General features: G+C 52.1%; 1 protein-coding gene across 3 annotated transcripts in view; it reads left to right on the top strand.

Annotated features, from left to right (window-relative positions):
* Positions 1-13051, top strand: part of ETV5 (ETS variant transcription factor 5) — a 37757-nt gene extending 24706 nt beyond the window's left edge. For all 3 annotated transcript variants that reach the window (XM_084638825.1, XM_084638826.1, XM_084638824.1), the window contains 5 exons: positions 1395-1457; positions 3263-3331; positions 3637-3806; positions 7881-7982; positions 11049-13051. In XM_084638825.1, the coding sequence (XP_084494951.1) occupies positions 1395-1457; positions 3263-3331; positions 3637-3806; positions 7881-7982; positions 11049-11270 (626 nt within the window). In that variant the 3' untranslated portion in view covers positions 11271-13051. The remainder of the gene's footprint in view (positions 1-1394; positions 1458-3262; positions 3332-3636; positions 3807-7880; positions 7983-11048) is intronic.
* The last annotated feature ends 7485 nt before the right edge of the window (positions 13052-20536 follow it).

The raw sequence follows: 20536 nt of genomic DNA, 5'->3' as shown, positions 1-20536 counted from the left end.
CAGTTTGGATTACCTTTTCCAAACCAGGAAGGAGCCTGTACTTTGTGCTGATAACCTCTCCCTGCTCATTTCGAGTCCGCATGCTATTGCAAAGAGATGAGAGTGAAAGAGGAGGGGGCTGTCCCCTGTAGGAAGAGGAGAAGAGCTGGTTTGTAAGACCTCCAGGATCAATATGCTGTGTTCAGGACACCTCAGTTTAATCTTTCATGTTGAATCCGAGGTGGTAAATAGTCATGTGGGCTAGGAATAGTTGAGAGCCATGAGCTGACCTGTTTTCTGAGGCTTCTAATTTCCTAGATGAGGGGGAATTCTCTGTTCAGAGAAGTCTGCGAGTCAAAATGAACATCAAGCAGTCCCTGAAATCTTGTGGGGAGCTCTCACCTCGCGAGCGCCTCTTGCTGCTGTGTGCAGTACTGCAGCCCTTTTCCTGATCCCAAGGCCCCTTGTAGATTGTCGCCCTTGCCTGGTGGGTCTTCAGCAGCTCAGCCTCCGGCGGGGTCACACACTCAAAACAAACCCCTTCCGGAGTAGCAAAAGTCCAGCAAAACTGTCTGCCCTCACCTGGGTCTTCAGCCCCGGCTCTGGGCTCTGTAAACTCACCCCTTAGGTGGGGCTGCCAAACAAGCCTTGTCTCTGTGGTTCAACTCCACTTCCCTGGAGCAGGGGGACCTGGCCCCGCACTGCTCTTGGTGCCAGCCAAGGGACGCTACAGCCAGCAGCCCCACACAGCTCCCTGCAATTCATTGCTGCTGCTTCCCTGGGCCTCTTCCCACCTGGTCCCTTTAGCCTCCCCCTTAGCTCAGGGTGCCCCTCTCTCCCAGATTAAGCAAGTGCAGCCAGGATCAAACCCTGGCTGCCCCACGAGCTCCTGTGGCCAGAGAGGAGCCCTCCTCCTCCCCGGTCCCTCTGGTCCCAGCTGAGCTCTGGCTACTTCTGGGAGGCCTCTCTAGGCAGGCTGGGAGGATCCCCCCTCTGCTGCTTCTGCCCTGAGTGGGGATGGTAGGGACAGGCCCTGCCATACGGTGCTGGGAAGACCGGGTGCGCCCCATCATATGTCACCACAATAGAATTGCTTGTAGGGCTAACTGTGATCTCGCGGGGTTTCCTGCTCTCATGGCACTGCCAAACCCAGGTGGGAGGCATGCAGCGTGCCAAGGAGCAGCGCCAGGGCCCTGGGAGGATGATGTGGCCTGTGATGGGGTGATGCTGACCCCGCCCAGCAGGTGGAGGTGTTGAGCCATTGCACCTGCCGACCACGCTCGCAGTGGCTTTGTAACGTTCCCAGGGGGCCGAGTGGGGCTATCTCAGCGTGCTGCTTCTGCTTTGCCGCGTGGTCAGGGTGTAGCGCTGCCTGGTTCAGCGCAGGCTTAACTCGGCTATTGTCTTGATTGTAGAAGTGCCTACCTGCCAGTCGTCATACATGAGAGGAGGGGGCTACTTCCCCACGGGCCAGGAGGGTAAGTGTGCGCGTGTGTACACAAGACGGAGCACAGTGGGGACGGGCATGGGTGCAGAGTTGCGTGGCATTGACTGGGGCAGAGGGTTGTGGTGGCTGCTGACACAAAGGACCCTGAGAAGAGTGTCCGTTGACGGTGCTACTACTGTGACCACTGCTTTAGAAAGGGAGAGGCCTAGGAACTTCCCTGGTTCTGGTACCCACCCCCACCCATCTGTAGCTTCCTTTCTGTACTGGGGTGAGTCAAGCACGAGTAGTGAAAAGCAGGTGGAATAGCAAACCAGCGTCACTGCTGGTTTTAGAGATCCAATCTGCCCCTTACCAGGCACTCTGTATCCTTCCGTGCGACTGTTGAGACTCCCATTTACCGCAGCCTGAGTTCTTCCTTCCTGCCCTGCTCTTGGGTGTATTAGACGGTGGTACGGATGGCTGTGCCTGATGCAGCTGCTAATAATAGTGCGTCTCCATTTCAACTGACGCTTCACCTGAGCTAACAGACCATCCCAGCTGTGTGAGAGAGCAAGGGGAAACCACGCTGCCATTCTCAGCCACACATCTCGACAGCCACATACTTGGCTGTACCCTCTAGTCTGGGATAATATGCCTGATAGAGACAGTAAGAGGGTTTTCAGTTACTGGAGCTACATGGGCTGGGGAAGAGGAGAAATCTGAATGGTATTCGGCCAGCGGAGTGGCTTTCAGCTCACTCACTGAACTAGTCTAGACAGGTTTTCTGCCAGCAAATAGAATCCAACTTTCTGAGGGCCAGGCCAAGTGAGCCGATGCACCGTTTAGCCCAGAAATGGGACTATCCTTGGATGTTCCTCTTGCAAGTGAAATGTGCTGACTTTCTAAAGCTGTTAGCTGTATGCCTGGCCTCAAGGTGAAGGGGAGGAAACAATCCATGGTCCAAATCTGCTCGTAGAGCAGTAGGTTTGGGCCTGAGCATTAGAGAAGTTGACCCAAAAGGTGGGTATGAAATGAGTTTGTGCCGTCAGGAATACGGTGGTTTTTACAGGCACTAACTCTCCAGCAGTGCCGCTGCTGACCCCGGCACAAAGGCCCTGCTTGGTGTGTAGCCTGGACTCCAACCCAGGCCATGTTTGTGGCTATGGCACTGTAGCAGCTGGGATTTCACTATTCTCAGCGGGGTCTTTTGTGCATTCTCAATGGTCTCTTGAAAGCCTTTTTAGTGTGTTTGTTTTGCTGAGCTGGCTGGTGACAGTCAGCATTTATTAATGCCACCGGCTGCCTGTCCCAGTAGGATGGTAGGGAAACCTTCTGCTAGAACGAGGAGATCTGGATTCATACCAGACAAATTTTCAGTTTTCTGAGAAACTGCGTCAGATGGGCCTCAAATAAAGCCATGGTCTCCCTAAGCAAAGGGGGTAGCTGGCAGGTGTCCAGGAGATTTCTGATCCGGGGTTCGGTTGGTTCAGTAGCACAATCAGCTAATCACACCTCTGCACCCATGTCATGTATGCTTCAGCATAGGTATTTTACTATAACGGGGCTCAAAAGGGAGCTAGATAGGTCCATTAATGGCTATCTTCCATGAATCTATTAGCCAGGATGGGCAGGGATGGTGTCCCTAGCCTCTGTTTGCCAGAAGCTGGGATTGGGTGACAGGACATGGATCACTTGATGATAACCTGTCTGTTCATTCCCTTTGGGGCATCTGCCATTGGCCGCTGTCAGAGGACAGGATACTGGGTTTGATGGATCTTTGGTCTGACCCAGTATGGCCGTTCTTATGTCGCCTCTCTGGTCTGGACTGCAGAGCTAATGGGCATGCTTTCCTCCTAGGGTTTTCCTATGAAAAAGATGCCCGGTTGTACTTTGATGACACCTGCGTGGTGCCGGAGAGGCTGGAAGGTAAGACACTGGCTGTAATGTGGCAGGGGGGCAGGTGTGGAGCTGCCTATTAGAATTCCTGCAGCTGGCTCTTCTGACAAAAGCAGGATGAGAAACCCAAGCCAGTGGCAAAAGGACACCGGAGCTGGGCTCTGTCACCAGGCCCCACTCTCTATCCATGGCATGGTGGCATCCTCGGGCAGCCTCATTCTAGGGCTAGAGACCAGCCAGGCTGCCCCCGAGTGCAGGAGACAGCAGGTCGGCAGCGAGCCGGGGCCCTGCTGTGCTGGGAGTGGGTGATCTAACGTGTCTCTCCTTCCACGCAGGGAAAGTGAAGCAGGAGCCCACCATGTATCGGGAGGGGCCTCCATACCAGAGACGAGGGTCACTGCAGCTCTGGCAGTTCCTGGTCACGCTCCTGGATGACCCGGCCAATGCCCACTTCATTGCCTGGACAGGCCGGGGCATGGAGTTCAAGCTGATCGAGCCTGAAGAGGTACAGAGCTGGCCTCGGGACTCGCCAGTGGCTGCTGGCTTGGTGACAACCCAGAAACAAAGGCCTCTGTTCCCAACCCACTGCCCCCACCCCCAACACTCTGGGCATTGCCTGGTCCAGTGTGGGGGGAACAGTGGGGGAAGGGTTGAGTCTAGTGGGGTTTAATCCTTATTGGAAATGAATGACTGGCTTGGAGCCTCAGGCTGATCAGGGCTCTCTCCTTTCCACCCCTCTCTCTCCCTAAATGGCAGGCAGGCCTGGGGGCAGGGGGGTGTAGAGAACATCTTTGCTGGGGCCATGGAGTGTGCTCTGGATCTCCAGAGGGGAGACCCATGGTCCTGTGGGCGCTGTGAGCAGGGGCTGTGTACAGCAGCTTTTCAGCCTCTTGAGGAAGGCTGGACAAGGCATACGGAGCCTTGGGATGGAACAAATGTAGCTGCCTTGGTATATGCTTGGCAGGGTTAGAGCTCTGGGGCCCTGGCTGGCTCAGCTAGGCCCTCCAGCCATATGGGAAATAGTCTGGCTCTTGCTCAGCACTGGAGGAGGTCTGAGACTCTGGCTCACCTAGGACCAGGGGGCTGAGCTCTCCATTTGTAGAGTTAGTGCTGGGCTAGCCTTGTGGTCTGCCTCACAGACAGAGAGTACAGATGGGGTGAGTGCTGGAGCTTGGGCAGAAATGGAGGTAGATTTATGGTTGGTGCTGGGGCCTCAAACACTGTAGTGGACACATCCAGCAGTGAGAGAGTTAATATTGATATTTAGACTTTCATCACTAGGTTTCAGAGTCAACATACAGCACAGTGAGGGAAGAGGAGCAGTTCCCACCTCTCAGAGCTGTCTGCCAGCTCAGGCAGGCACTGCTGCCTCTGCCTCGCTTTGTTCCTGTGGGTGAAGGGAGTGTGTTTTCTGTTTGCTTACTTGGGGCTGTTTCGCTGCTCCAAGGGCGAGAATTGTTTTCAAATGGACACACAGATTCTCGAGCAAGGGCGGGACTCCGCAGCCGGGCACTACAGGCAATCACAGGTACAGCGGCTGTGACGTGTGCAGGTCCTGCCAGCAGCGTAGTCTATAGCTTTTATTTTACACCCAGTCTGCTTTTGAGTAGTCTTCAAGATGTAAAAGCCAGCAATGCTGTCTCCCCTGGCAACTGGAGCAATTAACTTGCAACTTCCATCCCCAATTCCTGTCTCAGCAGACACCGAACAGCAGAAATGTCGTGGAAATATGTCCCTCCCGCCCCAGAACAGCTGGGAACCCAAAATAGGGCCATTTTGACTGCAAAGTGAAAAGGTGTAACAGGGGTAGGGGGGTTACTGCTGTGATTCCATTGTAAGCCATGCTCTGCTTGGGTCCCTCTGATTAGGGGTCCATATTCCCACCAGCAGTAACTGCTTTGCCCAGGGCTGAGACACACATGTTACCTTTGGAAGAGCATTCCCTCTCATGGGAACCAGACTGTCTCCTCCGCAGCCCTGTCTCCTCCTTCACCCACAGGAGCCTGCAGGTGACCCTGGGTTAGGCCCTGTGTCACAGTTTGTTGTCGGATCTTCTCCTGCCTGTAACACAGCCCAAGGGGGCTGAACAGATGGCACAAGCCCAGGTCTCCATGCCTGCTATGCCGGAGCCCCAGATTGCTTGTTACCAATCTGCCAACCAGGAGCCCTGGGTGCTTGTGTCATTATCTCCTATACTGTAGCTGCCAGTTCATGTGCTCTCCCTGGGCGCTCTGTGAGAATCCTTCCTTCCCTTTCACTCTAGCATGTTGCCTTCCCTGCCCACGTGGCCCTGGGCTGGGCTGGGCCGGGCCAGTACTTGCCAGGTGCATTGGACACCTAGCAGGGTCTGTGAGGTTTCCACTGTAGCTGTCGGCTCTGCCCTGGCAATTCCAAGAAGGCACCGGGCTTCTTAAATTGCCCTCTGTGAGGAGCATCGGGGCACGTTTGCACAGTGACGCAGAGGAAGAAGCAGTTTAAGTAATTGAAACCAGCTGCATTGCTGAGCGGTGCACTCTGGGTAATGATCCATAATCTCTATTGCGCTGTGCATGGAAATTGTGGTTTTCAAACGGCTTTTTTGGCAGGCTCCCTAATCAAGTGGCTTTGATTGTCTTCCAGTTGAGCACCCTCTGAACGCTGACAGGCGGCTCTTCAGTCTGCAAATGCTTTCGCCATGAGTCTGCTTTTATTGCCTTTTGGGGGAAGGATGGAATTAAGGGGGGGATGCAAGTGGGGGGGGGGTGGAACATGTGACAAAAAACCACCAGGGCGCAAGGAGCCGTGGTCCCTGGGATGCCGCCGCCTCTCTTTGTGGAGGAGATATGACAGGAGTCATGTAATCTCCCCCGGCCAAGAGCAAGCTAGGCAGGGAAGCCAAGCTCTCTTCTGTTGCAGTGCTAACTGGCCCGCGCACTCCTGGAGCAGTCCCCAGCCAGGGCCTGGCTAGCTGTGAGTAGGCCTCGTGGGGCTCACCAGCGCACAGCGTCGTGCAGTGTTGCGACAGACGGAGCTCTTCTGCGGCCCCCTCCGCTAGCGGAGCCCTGGTGCTGGAAGGCGATTACGTAACCATAGCTACGGCGCTGCTTGGAAGCCCTGCGTACACAAACACTCTTGTTGCATATGGAAGTGATGGCAGGAAGAGGCTGTGACTGAACGGACAGCGTGCTCTGGAGGCGCTTCCAGAGCTTGGCTGGGGGGGCCGGGGGGGGTTGCTGTCCTGCCTGCAGTGGTGTAGCACCTTACAGCTTTCCCTGAGGAAAGGCCAATGTGGGTGTGGCAGGACAGCTGGGCTTCCTTTTCCCTCCGGAGGTGGCATCTTTGCTTTCAAGTGCTTAGGTTTCTAGCAAATAAACCGTTGCTGTTCTGCTGCCCCTTGTTAACGAGTGTCTGTGTTAGCAGGAGCCAGCTCCACAATCTCTGTCCATTCCCTTCCCCAGGCCATGAATAGAGGCCAAAACACTAAACCTTATGGAAGAGGGGTTACCGTTTCCTCTTAGGCCTGGAGCATGGGAGGGGATGGAGAGGGATGTTACATTCCACAGGTGTGGCTTGGGATGCTAAACCCATGCACCGCTCTAATTTTAAACAGCTGAAGAGGAGAGCAACTCCCCTGCCCGCTAGCCACTTTGCTGCTGTAACTAGAGGTCCTTGGGCGAGTTTCTTTCACCTCCGCAACTCACCTGGTGAACAGAAAAGGGCCCCCCAACCTTAACATTGGCCAGGGAGATTTACCTGCCTTGCCAGTCGGTGTTGCCATTTGAACTGCTCTGTGTTCAGCTCGGGTTGGCGCCTCAGGCCTCTCCGTGCATTTCCCCTCTGTTACAATGCCTCAGGTGGACGGGGTTTGGCTTAGTGCACTTAGTGTCAGGAAATCCCATTAATCTATCTCCAAGTGGATAATGGTGCCCTGTGGCTTATTGTCCATTCCAGAAATCTCCAGGGAGAGGGTGGATTGGTTGGCAGCAGCCTCATGTCATCAGATTCCTGCTCCCGAAGGGAGCAGAAATGAGTAAACCTCTTCAGGCTACTCCGGAATCTGCTTAGAAATGACTGGGTTCTCTTGCAGCCCATTAGCAGCTCCTGCCTGTGGCTGCCTCTCTCAGGTTTCTGAGGTGTCCGTTCTAGTAATTCCTTATTGACTGCAACCAAAACCACAGAGCTTAGCTGCCGCGTGCTAATGGCTAGTGGTCGATAACCCGGGGGTTGGGTAGAAGTGATGGCTCAGCCAGCCTGCTATATTCTGAGGCCCTAGGCGGCTCAGGGGGTTGGTAATGGGACACAGAGCCTGGTGGTTGCAAGATTGAGTCCAGCAGCCATTGTTTGGCTGCTCTGTGATGTATGAGCAGTTACTTGCTGGTGAAGGCCCAATTTCTCATAGATATATGAGCACATAACAAGCCACCACTTTGGCTAGTGCAAGGACTGAATGGTACATGCAGGTGCTGGCTGTGCCTGGGTCTATACCTGTTGGAGGACTCTGGTCACCAAGGCTCTTTAAGACCCCTCTCAGTATCACTAACCTTTGGCAAACCCATCAGAGCTGCCCCTGGGTCTTCATGCCTGTCTCCTCTCTCCTCAGGTAGCTCGACGCTGGGGAATCCAGAAGAACCGACCAGCCATGAACTACGACAAGCTCAGCCGTTCTCTGCGCTACTACTATGAAAAGGGCATCATGCAGAAGGCAAGTAGGTCACCGCTGCCTGTCAACAGCAAGCTGGATGCCTGAGGGTCGAGGGCTGGTGCATGGGGACAGCCCCTCTGGGTGAGGGGGTGGGGACTGGCGGCGGCAGCAGCAGGACAGCATGTGTGGTGCCCATGGCTAGTCGGATTCCTGAGTAGCTGCAGAACCTTTCAGGAGTGGGACCCGGGTCCCCTGGCTTCTGTTGCTCTGGGGACAGACACTTGGAAGAGGGAAGTGACTCCACCAAACCAAGGCAGTGGGAAACAGTGATGTAACCTGGTTTGGGGCAGGGGCTGTTAGGGGAGAGACTGGGGCACCAATTTAATTTTTTAGCATCTCATGGGCGAACTGTAAAGATGCAGCCTTATGGGAACGGAATGCAAAGTAGCAAAGCGTTAACTGTTCTGTTAGGGGTACGGCTGTCGTACTGAAATAGTGACAACTCTAGTGTGGCTGCCGGTGTGCCTAAACCTAGACTGAGCTGTTACAGGCAGATTTATAAAGTAACTCCTCACTTAATGTTGTACTTATGTTCCTGAAAACTGCTACTTTAAGCAAAACGATGTTAAGCGAATCCAATTTCCCCACAAGAATTAATGTAAATGGGGAGGGGGCAGCGTTAGGTTCCAGGGAAATTTTTTTCGCCAGACAAAACTGTGTGTGTATGTATATACACACAAAAATACATACACTGTGTGTGTATACACACACAGTATAAGTTTTAAACAAACAGTTTAATACTGTACACAGCAATGATTGTGAAGCTTGGTTGAGGTGGTGAAAGGGATATTTCCCAGGGAATGCCTTACTGCTAAATGATGAGCATTGGGCTGAGTCCTCAAGAGTTAACACATTGTTGTTAATGTAGCCTGACGCTCTATAAGGCAGGAGGAATGGAGGGAGGGGAGACAGCATGGCAGAGACGCACAGTGTGTGTGTGGCGGGGGGGAGAGATGGGCATTGCCCCTTTAAGTACGCTGCCTTTTTAAGTAGATCAGCAAGTGGAGACAGCAGTTGCTGCCAGCAGGCTCCCCCCTCCTGAGCTCTGTGGTGTGTCCCCCTGCTCTGTGGAGATGGGGGGGCAGGAGCGGGGGGAGGGGGATACCCTGACATTAGCCACCTCTTCCCCACCTGCACAGCAAGCAGGAGGCTCCAAGGCAGAGGGCAGGAGCAACACATGGCAATGAAGGGAGAGACAGCTGAACTGCTGGCAATTGGTAGTCTGCTGGGCGACTGCTGCACAGGGAACTTAAGGGAGCTGGTGGAGGGTGGGGGGGCTGCTGGTCCACCCTGGTTCCAAGCCCCCACCAGTAGCTGTGATGGGCTGCTCTTTCTGCAAGCAGTGGACAAAGCAGGTGGCTGCCAAACATTATAAGCGAGCATTGTGTAACTTTAAACGAGCAAGTTCTCTAATTGATCAGCAACGAAACATGGTTAACTGGGACGACTTTAAGGAGGAGTTACTGTACCAGTATAGCTGTGTCCATGCTAGGGGATTGTGGCTCGTTGACTATTCCACTTTCACCCTGATCTATTTCAAGCCAGATGGAGATTGTGCTCTAGTAAACTGAGGAGAGGGCTGGTCTACAGACCATCAGATGAAGCACTTCTGAACTGGAGAGCTGGTTTAGCCCTAAAGAGGCCATCTTTAAGAGAAGCTTCAGTAATAAACCCTCGGAAGCATTGTGCTACTTTTCACTGGGAGAGGAGCAAAGTTTGCCTTGACAAATGACAATAAATATCCTAATCCAAACAGTAGTGCTGGGAACGTGAGCACACCCTGTAGTCAGGGTCCTCGAGAATGAATCCTCCAGCCCTTATGCAAATTGTACCATTTAACTTCTAATACTGTGTGGATGAGTGCTCAGTTAAGGGCTTTGTTCAATATTCTGCCCCCTAGTGGAAGAACTGAAACATCCCATTCTAATCCACATCCATGTGTCCTGAGCCACGTGTGGCAGCTGAGATTCTAAGAAAATAATGGCCATACTGGGTCAGACCAATGGTCCATCTACCCCAGTATCTGTCTTCTGATAGTCGCCAATGCCAGGTGCTTCAGAGGGAATGAACAGAACAGGGAATTATTGAGTGATCTGTCCCAGAGCATAGGGTTGCATCCCTGACCATCTTGGCTAATAGCGATTGAGGGACTTGTCCTCCATCAAGTTATCCAATTCTTTTTTGAACCCAGTTATATTTTTGGCCTTCACAGTATCCCCGGGCAATGAGTTCCACAGGCTGACTGTGCGTTGTGTGAAGAAATACTTTTGTTTGTTTTAAACCGGCTACCTATTAATTTAATTGGGGACCACTGGTTATGTTATGTGAAGGGGTAAATAGCACTTTTTCTCCACACCATGATTTTATAAACCTCTGTCATATTCCTCCCCTTAGACTTTTCATCTTGGAAAAGAGATGACTATCTTTTTAATCTCTTCTCATTTTGTATGGATAATTGGGATTGTTTTCCAATGTGCATTACTTTGCATTTATCAACACTGAATTTCATCTGCTATTTTCTTGACCAGTCACCCAGTTTTGTGAGTTCTCTTGGTAACTCTTTACAGTCTGCTTTGGATTAAATTATTTTGAGTAATTTTGTATAGTCGGCAAATTTTGCCACCTCCCTTTTTCCAGATCACTTATGAATATGTTGAACAGCACTCGTCCCAGTTCAGATCCCTTAGGGACACCGCTGTTTACCTCTCTGAAAGCCGCCTATGGATTTAGGCACATCTTCCATTCAAAAGTAATGGAAGATACTTGTCCAAATTCCCTATATGTCTCTTGAAAAATATTAGCCAACACATACACAACTCCCCCTCCACAACCCCTTTCTATCCGTTGCACCCCTTTCCATAAAGGCGTTTGACAGCCCACAGAGATGACCCATCGGTTTGAAGTTTTGTGCCTTTAGCTCCTAGCTCTGTCTTGTTCCTCCTGTTATGGATGGGGTTTGTGAAACGTTGCACAAACAGTCTTTATAAGTAGGAGCCGAATGTTTTGGAGCATGCTGGAGCCTCCCAATTCTTTCATCCTAACACAGACGTTTGTCTCTGCTTTTAGGTGGCTGGCGAGCGGTATGTCTATAAATTTGTCTGTGACCCTGATGCCCTCTTCTCCATGGCCTACCCAGACAATCAGCGCCCATTCTTGAAAGCCGAGCCCGACTGCCACGTGACCGAAGATGATACCTTGCCTCTTACACATTTTGAAGACAACCCCGCTTACCTCCTGGAGATGGATCACTGCAGCAACCTTCCCTATGCGGAGGGCTTTGCTTACTGACTTGCTGGAGGCTAGCGCTAGAAAGTCAAGTTTGGGCAAATAAAGGCAGTGGTTTGTAAAGAATGTTTGCTCTTCATAAAACTGGACACTGTAAGCATGATTGGTGGAGCCTAAAATGTACGTTCAGTGGCCCCGCAGAAGACAGAATCTGATAGCTTAAGGACTAGGAGTAGATCTGCCAAATGCTGCAACCACGAAGAGCTTTTCGGGGAGGGGGTTAACATGAAGTCTTTGTTCCAGGCTACACTGCTGTGGACATATGTGTGAGGTGTGGCCATTGTGCCCAATGCTCCCCCTGGAACTTGGCTAGACTGTGTGACTGTACAGCACACCATCCTGACAATCTGCTTTGCATCAATCACAATACTTGTAGCTGCCTTGTGTGTTGGAAAGGGCTTTGTTTTGCACAGACAATGGATTTGCGGAGTGGGGGCGATCCAAGCTAGTCTGGTTTAGGTTTCAAGTGTGGTGCTTGGCATCCCAGGAGTGGGACAGCACTCTGGGTGGTTTCAAATGCCTGGCACCCCATCAGACCTGAGGAAACCTCTGTTTTCTCTCTAAATAAAAACAAACCCCACTGGACAGCTCCCCTAACTCCTGATCCGGTTCTCTGGAACCACGGGTTCCTGCTCTCCTGTGGAGTCCATCACTTCCTCCCTGTTCGATGCTCAGGGATGGGGGGTGGCTTTAATTGCAGGGGAAGGGGGGTTGTGGCAGGGTTTTTTCGCACGTGTTGGGGAGAAGTTTATAAACCAATTTTGTAGTCTTTTGTATTTTAAGGCAAAGCTGCTCTTTGCAAGCCTCCCCGCGGCAGTGCCAAGGCTCTGAGGACACTGCACCCTGCGTGGCAGCCACGCCCGTTAGTGTCTGCTTTGTGCTCTCCGCATTGGATACTGAATGGAACACCTGCACACTATACGTTCGGAGTGTTCTGCAAGACAGCAGGGCCCTGCTGTTTGGGTCCCGTGAGCGCAGCTCCCACACTATGGGAATTATATGTATATAATCCATGCATATCCCACTGGGTTAACTCTCTCCAAGGTGTGACCCTGTGGCCTGGCTAGTGTGGTCCTCCCGAACTACCTATTCCACTCCATATCACTGCTCAAATGTTAACCCTCCATCGTGCTCCTGGCATTTGAGACTGGGTGAAACATACAAATAACAGAACTCTCAGCTTAATTTCCATGTCACAGTTCCCTCTTCAGTGTGTTCAGGCTGATCTTATAAGAGGAGGCCTTTTTTAAGAATTAGGCTGTAATACCTGGATGGGGGAGGAGTTCAGGGATGTCTCACCATAAACAAAACGTTCACCTAAATCCCATGCCCTCATGCAGTTACAGTTTCCTAACTTACCCGTACCACTCCCATATGCTCTACCTATTTGCATATTTCCCCCCAGCTATCTATACATTTTTGTTGTAAATGCTGTATAGGGTTTTTTTCCTTCTTAGTTAACCTGGTTTGGGTTTGTTGACTGAGTTGTTACTTTTTTTGAAAGTATGACGATTAACTCTTTGTAGACTAAATTTCTTTCCCCATGATGTATAAAAGTGGCCTGTACAGTCATGAAATGTGGGATGCAGGCATCACTCTTGCACTCCTGCACCGAGGGGATGGATGCTAGCTTTTGTTCAGGGTGGAAAGTCTACAGTGCAGAAAGGGTTAATCTGAGGAGTGATCTGAAATAACCTTTCCTTGAGCAGGGTCGTGCATCTCCTGCAAAGCTGCATTACATTCTGTACTGTGTACAATAAAAGATTTTGCTTTCTGTTCTGAAATTGCCTTTTTTCCTCTTCTGTGTCGGGTGTGTGTCCTGTGTCCTGAAAAGACGACTTGGGGAAGGCTTTTCTGACTAGCCTCCAGATCTCTGTGCGGGGGTCACATCTACACTATGCTGGGTGGTCCTGCTGTGCCGATGATCCCAACGGGGAAAAGCCATTTGTCTCTTTGCTGATACGGCCTATGAAAATCCTTCGGTTGAGGGGGAGGAGGGTGTCTGTCCTCCCACATCTGACCACCATGTACCCAAACCAAGTACCGTGGGATCATGAAATGGCAATATCCCAAATGCTTTTCCAGCTCACACGTTGCAGGAGATGGACTCAGTGGGGGGAGGGAGGATTTGACCTGGAAACGAGTGGCCCAGCTTTGACTGTGTTGGCACCTACTGAGCTGTTCTACTTTGACTTATGAATATGTGCACAACAATGAGATCCTGAAGTGGCTTGTGCAGCTCTCTGGCCATCCTTCCTCCTTGGCTTTTGCAATGCCTCTTTACATGCCGATGCACTGAGACATGCAGGCAGGGAATTGACTCTGAATTTCAATAGCAATTGGTATTCCTTTCATGCTGCCCTACTGTTAGGATATAGATATTCAGGCCTGTCTGTAAAGACCTATACTCTAAGAATTTAGGTGTAATCTTATCACTTGGCTAGTAGAGGTATAAAAGAAAGAATCAAAATCACTGTCTGCCAGTGTAAGGTCCTTCTCTTATTGTGACAGTCTGAGGCCCTGTTCTTAGGCTAAGGCCTTTGGCTAAGCAACAGAGGCAGCCATAAGCTGGGAAGCAACCTCTCACATCCTCACATTCCAAACTAGTCACATTGAAATAAGGTGCTGTTGGGCATTATCAGGACAGGATTGTATTCCTATCGCCTCCAGAGAAAGGGAAGTGCCTAGAAGATGTAAAAGGAAACTTAGTTTGATAGCGTCCTGTCTGGCAAGAACTCACTTATCAATAGCTAAGCAGAACTCAAGTTTTACTATATAGTCTGCAGTCAATCAGGAAGTGGGTGTGTGGGTGGGGGAAATGGGAACAGGGAATGGGGGTGGGGAAATTGGAAATCATGTTTAGCTAAAGGGGGAAATGGGAACAGGAACACAGGTAAGCCTCTGTGGTGTCAGAGCTGGGAAGGGGGACACTAAGGAAGGAAACTAATCATGCTTGCTGGAAGTTCACCCCAATAAACATAGAATTGTTTGCACCTTTGGACTTCGGGTATTGTTTTTCTCTGTTCATGCGAGAAGGACCAGAGAAGTAAGTGGGTGAAGGAATAAGCCCCCTAACACCTACTACTGAGAGCTTTAACCATCTGGGGCAGTATTCAGGGTTCCCCATAGCCCCAGGCCTCTTTCCTAGGGTTAGCTCTGGCTTCCTTTTCCAGTTCAGTAAGGTGATGTTACTCAAGGTGCAGAAGAAAACTGTGTCCGTGATGAAACTGTGACCCTGATTTTGCCTGTTGGGTTGAGGGAGAGGAGCTGAACAGAGACATGCAGAAGTGAGTGTTAAACCCCAGAGCTTTGTAACTATCCTTGTCCTGGAATCTGGTCAGAGCCTGCTCTAAATTTTGATGCCAGCTAGAACCCTGTAGGTGCCTAAACTCCCCTGGTGCCTGAATCTTCACTGTAAAAGTTCCCTCCAGGCCTAAATTTCTGCCTCTGACCACACACACGCTGCTGCTTCCCTCTAGGCACCTAGCCCCAGCCTGATCCACACACCAGGCAGAGGAGCCCTAACTCCCCTGTGGGGCCTGCTCTGCTGGTTGCGTTCAGAGGCTGCCAGAGGCTGCCAGAGGGGGTGGTGCTGACCTTGCTCTGATCCCTGTGATTAGAGCCCTGACCTGGGATGTGGCAGACCCAGGTTCAATTCCCCTCTCCCTCATGCTCTCCTAGTGAATCTGTTCCACAGGCTATTCCCAAAGTGGGTAGAACACTCTCATGAGAGGTGAGAGACCCCCCTGTTCAAACCTTTTCTCCCTCGGGCAGAGTGGGAATTGAACCTGGCTCTCCCATGCCCTGGGGCAGTGATCTGCCCACTGGATGGAGGTGGTACCACAGCCGCCACCTCCAGCTGTTTTGTGTGGCATGAGGCAAGTGTCATGCTCACCAAAAGTGGCTTAGATGCCAAAGGCGTCCGATTTCAGGAGAGGGTCCCTGCCTGTGCATCACTAGCAGACACAGACACGGCCCTGCAGCCTGGACTTAAACACCTTGCTCCATGAGGGGTGGGGCTTAGAATACATCCTTCTCATTGGCATCTCCTGTTGGCTAGCTAAGATGCTCCCCGCAGTGTGCTGGCTTTTGTGGATCCCATGCGTAGGTGTTCCTCTCCTCCTGGTCACCTTGTAGGGAGTCTTGGTGCCTAGCTTGGGCTTGGTGGATCCCAGTCTCGTGCCTAGGATTTTCTAGGTGGCTCCAAGTTAGACATTGCCATGTCTAAGACCCTTTGTCGACCTAGGCTTGTTCCAGATGAAGACAGTCACATGGCTTCCTCTGAAATACCTCCTCACTGGACTGGAGCAAATACTCTCTCTCCATGTTTCCCCCTGCTACCGGTGGTCCCCTAACATGACTGAGAAAATAAGACTCCAATCTGCCTGATTGACTGCCACGTCCACCTTCAGGCTGTGCTCTTGGGCATGTTCTCATGGCCACCTCGGCCTTGCCCATCTCTGCCAAGCCGCCTCCTCTCAAAACAAGGGCACTTCCTCAACCCAAACCCAGAGCCAATGCAGCCAGTAGCAGTGATCACACTGCCTTGAGCTTTGGAAATCAGGCAATCTGAGGGGGACTGCTGGAAACCTACCAGAAACTCCTATGCAGCCAAGTGGAAGAGGTTTCCTCTGGATTTCTCTACAGAGAAGCATGACTGGCTTTAACACCTGCAGCCAATGATTTAATTTCCTCCTTTACTTAAAAGTAAATTGCCTAAAAGCTCATGTAGGCGATAGATACATAGAAGCCCCCTTCCTGGGGCATGATGTCTTCATAACCCTTATCACATTCTTAAAGGAACTGTCCAATACCTTCACTCTGTCCATGAGCTGGTCCTCGGACTGGCTTTAAGGTGGTGGTTTTGCCAGCTGAGCTTCTGGAAAAGATGATCTCTTTTTCTGTCATTCAGTGAGAAGCGTCACTGATCCCCAGGCATTAATAGCCACCTGAGCCTCCCCAGAGGCTATTGGGCAGGGATGGTGTCCCTAGGCTCTGTTTGCCAGAAGCTGGAAATGCGTGATGGGATGGATCACTTGATGATTATCTGTTCTGTTCATTCCCTCTGGGGCACCTGCCATTGGCCACTGTTGGAAGACCGGCTAGTGGGCTAGATGGACCTTTGGTCTGACCCAGTATGGCCATTCTTATGTTCTTAGATGGTGTGTGAAATCCTCAGCCCAGGTGAGCTCTAAAGAAGCCCTACCTGCATTTGAACCAGATCACTAAAATGACATTCCCTAGCAGGGCCATCAGGGTCCATGACTTGGATGCCTTGAGGGCCCTTGGCTTCTCCCTTTAATGGCCACTTGGCCTCAAGCTGGCCCTAGGCTAGAGTGCTGGGGAGAGGCTCGCGTGCCCTGGCCTGAGCCTCTGATGCCCAGTTTGAGAGAGTAGCCCTCCAGGTATTGGCCTACTTGTCCTCCTGAACCCCACCTTCTCGGAACAGTGCTTCTGCCTCTTGTTCTCCTGAGAGCAGGGCTCTGGCCTGACAATTCTGGGCAAGAAATTACTCGCCTGGGCCTGGGCTGCTCTGAGCACTCCCTTGGGGCAGACTGTCACTTGGCTGCTGATAGTCAAAGCTTTGCAGAACATTGAAATTCAATAGTTCAAAGCTCAAGGCACTTAGGGGCTAATAAGAATTTCTTCTACTGGCTGGGGGGGTCATCAGCTGGAAGTGACAAAGGAGGCAAGATAGCTGGGCATGTGAGTCGATCACAAGGTAACTTTGAGCCACCAATGTGATGAGACTGTGAAATGGCAAATACTGGGTTGTGTCAGGTAAGGCATTTCCAATAGCAATAGAGAAGTAAAGTCCCATCATACAAGGCAGTGCTCAGACTTCATTTGGAATACCGTGTACTGTTCTGGTCACCCATGCTTAAGAACACTGACGATGCGGACGGGACAGGGGAGGCTCACCTGGCCCAGTAGATTGCTTGGTCACATGGTGTCGCTGGGCCCTTTCCCAGTGGAGCAGCTGAGTCCATGAGCTGCACAAGGCAGGGAGAGGCAGTGGTAGAGGCAGGAGACAGAGCAGAGGACTCTCTGGGATCTGCAGGAGGGGCCACTGCTTTAAGTCTGCCAGAAGAGACAACGGAACAGCTGGGAGTTGCACATAGGGGGTCAATGCTTTCTGGGAGAGGAGGGGCTGCTGAGACGGGGGGAGACTCGAGCTGTTCTGGGGTTTTGCCGCCCCCCCCCCCAGTAGGCACAGGTCTATGTTCAAGAAAGATTAATTTATAGGGGGAACAGGTGCAGAGAAGCGCTGTTAGGATGATCGGGGAATGGATGGCTCATCTTATGAGAGGAACCTGGAAGGGCTTGGCTTGTATAGCCACCAAAATGGAGGTTGAGAAGGGAGCCGATTGGTCTTTCCCGCAGTGTATTTGCAGCGAGCTCAAAGAGGGGGCCGAGCTACTGAAGCTAAAGGACAATGTTGGCACAAGAACAAATGGGGACAACCTGAGACTGGAAATGAGACAATGGTTTCCAGCCATCAGAGTACGGAGCTTCCACAACAGGCTCCCTATGGGAGCTGTGAGGGCACGAAACCAAACTGTTTTGACACAAAAAGAAAAGGAGTGCTCGTGGCACCTTAGAGACGAACCGATTGACACAGTGACCTAGGAGGGCCCTTCCAGTGCTATGTTCCAGGCTTCAGTGCAGCATGCAGGCCTGACCCGGGAAAGGGGCTCCGTCCTTCACTGGCATTGAGTAGCGTAAGCCTTTAGCATGGCAATGTGGGCAGAGCTGCGGCCTCCGCTATGCAGAGGGGGTAATGCTCATTTTGTCAAGGGCTGACCGTGGCCTGGACATATGAACTGTAGGCCAAGCAGTGCAAAGGGAAGAGGAGTTGCGCCTCATTCATGTCAGACCACGCCTTAGCTGACCCCAGTGGCTGATGATGGCATGGGTGATGGCAGCCTTGGGGGGCACCTGCTGTAACGAGGCCGAGCTGAAGGGTTCCAGGAAGCCAGCGAGCGCTGCTAATTCTAAGCATCTCAGCCAGTCCCGGAGCACTTCACTCGCCTTACTGAGCACGGCGTGAAAGGGGAATGCGCCCCCTTCAAAGCCAGCTGACGGGCTGGGGTCCTGGGAGTCAGGCAGAGTTAATAGGGGGCCTCTCCGCTGAGGTCACTCTGTTTTCCTCCTGCACGCCACGGGTCACACGCCTGCAGCAGGATGCCCCAGGAGCGGAGGCTGGCATGGGAGCCGTGCTTCTGTTCTGCTGTCACGTCTGCTGCGATTGCCAGGCTTGGTTTCCATAGCGATGAACACTGCTGCTTGTTCAGATGCAGATGCTGCCTTAAACTGGGCAGTTGGCAGCAGAACATCATGGAGAACAGCGAGGGCAATTATAAAGCCCTCCCCTCCCCCCAAAGCGTCTAGCCAGTCTTGCTCAGGCGCCTGCATGGAGACATTTCCCCCTGGGGGAGGGCAGGATGCTGGATCAGTCATTCCAATGGGTTCTAATCATTTGTCATTGTAATTGGAAGGTGCATTATAATGACTGCAGTACCTGCCCTCCCACTTTGGGCCAATTGCTGGCATAGCAGCTGCCTAGTCATCCAGGAGGCGGTAGTCAATGTGCAGCCCTGAACCTACCTGCTCTTTGGGGCCCCCTAGGAGCCAGGAATGGCAAAACATCCCTAAAAGTGGGGGGGCCAATCGTGCCCAAACCATGGGCCTGCCCCTTCTCCCGGAGGCCCCACCCCCCACAATGCCCCTTCCCCCGAGGCCCTGCTCCCATGCCACCTCTTCCCCATAAGCCTCTGCACTCTTCCCCCACCCGCCCCGTCGCTCACTATTACGGCCAGTAAAAAGTGGAGGGCCATGGCCCCCTGGCCTCCCCCCACGCCATTCTGGAGCCCCTGCTAGGAGCTTTATCCTACTCTACTAGGCACTGTTAGCTCCGAGCACCTATTCACTGCAAACTGGGCCCCTGTGTTGCGTCTCAAGGTGGCACCTAGAATCACCCGGCACTTTCCAAAACATTAGGGCCAATGACGACAACTCAAGGCAGGCAGGCTTGAGAATTCTGGTCCTAGGAGATTCAGCAGAAATGTCTGGGGCTGGCTCCTCTGTCGGGCTGAGGAGCTCTCAGTGCAGGACAGAAAATAGCAACAGGTGAAGAAGGGGCAACTCCTTCACACACCCCAGTCCTGGGACTGGCCAGGAGCCTGTGAGCTTCCCCTGCAACTTAGAGGAGCCTTGGGGATGCTCTATGCTGAGAATCACTAGAGCTGGGTAATATGGCCGATTGATGTTCCCTGGCAGCGTTGCCTTTGTCCTGTGCCAGAACATGGGGTGTGGAAGGGGAGCAATGAGCCAGGTCAGGACAGCCTCCAGAGGCTGTTTAAACCGGCTTCACAGCCACTTTGTAGCTGCTGAACAATTACATTGTGGGAGCCTAAAGGTCCCCCTGGGCCAGGCTCCATCGCGCTGGGCAAAGTACAGACATCTGCTCAGTGAGGGTCTCCGCCCCAAAAAGCTTGCAGTCTAATTGGCCAGCCAGAGCAATTGAATGAGACGAGCACATGGGGATGGGGAGCAGCCCAAAGGGGCTGTAATGGGGCTGGGAATTAGCCCTTAGTGCTCTGGTTTATGGCTGATCTAGGCTATGCTTCCCTGGCACCAGAGCCCAATCAGCTCCCATACTCTGCGCAGGTGAGCCATTAGTGCGTCCTTTCATGGAGGGCGGGGAGAGCTCACCCTGGCTCTGGCTATATTCAATGGGAGGGTGTGTTCCTCATCTCCTTGCCACTCTCTGAACTAGGGTCAGCGCTTTCTCCGACAACGGGAAGATCTGCATGTGCTTCTATTATCGCAGCTGCTCAAAGCCGAGGCCTCTCTCTGCTCAGCCAGCTCTGTGCTTGTCACTGGATCTTTCAGGCCTTAAAACTGCCCTGCCTCTTCCAAAACCAACACACATTCCACTTGGCTTCAACATAAAGACAACATTTGTCAGCAAGGGCACCAAGGATGGGGGAGGAGTAATAAGGCCAATGTAGCTCAGTGTATGACCCTGCCGTTTAGGAAGCAAGTGCTAAAGGTTAGATTTAATTGCTGTCCTATTTTCTTACCCCTTTTCTCTCCAGTTCCTTGAAGTCCAATCTTTACACACTTCCTAATTAGCCACCACAGGACTCCTTCTGTCAGCAGGCAGGGATCATGGGGAAGTCAGCTGATCTACTTTTGAAGCATGGCTGCTGCTGATTCTTTGTAGGTCCAAAGAAGGCGATCAGACCTGCACATGGTCTAACTAG

Source organism: Lepidochelys olivacea, assembly GCF_965140295.1.
Source record: "Lepidochelys olivacea isolate rLepOli2 genome assembly, chromosome: 9".
Classification (NCBI taxonomy): domain Eukaryota; kingdom Metazoa; phylum Chordata; order Testudines; family Cheloniidae; genus Lepidochelys; species Lepidochelys olivacea.
The sequence above is the reverse complement of the archived record's forward strand: the minus strand, read 5'-3'. Positions and strand labels throughout refer to the sequence as shown.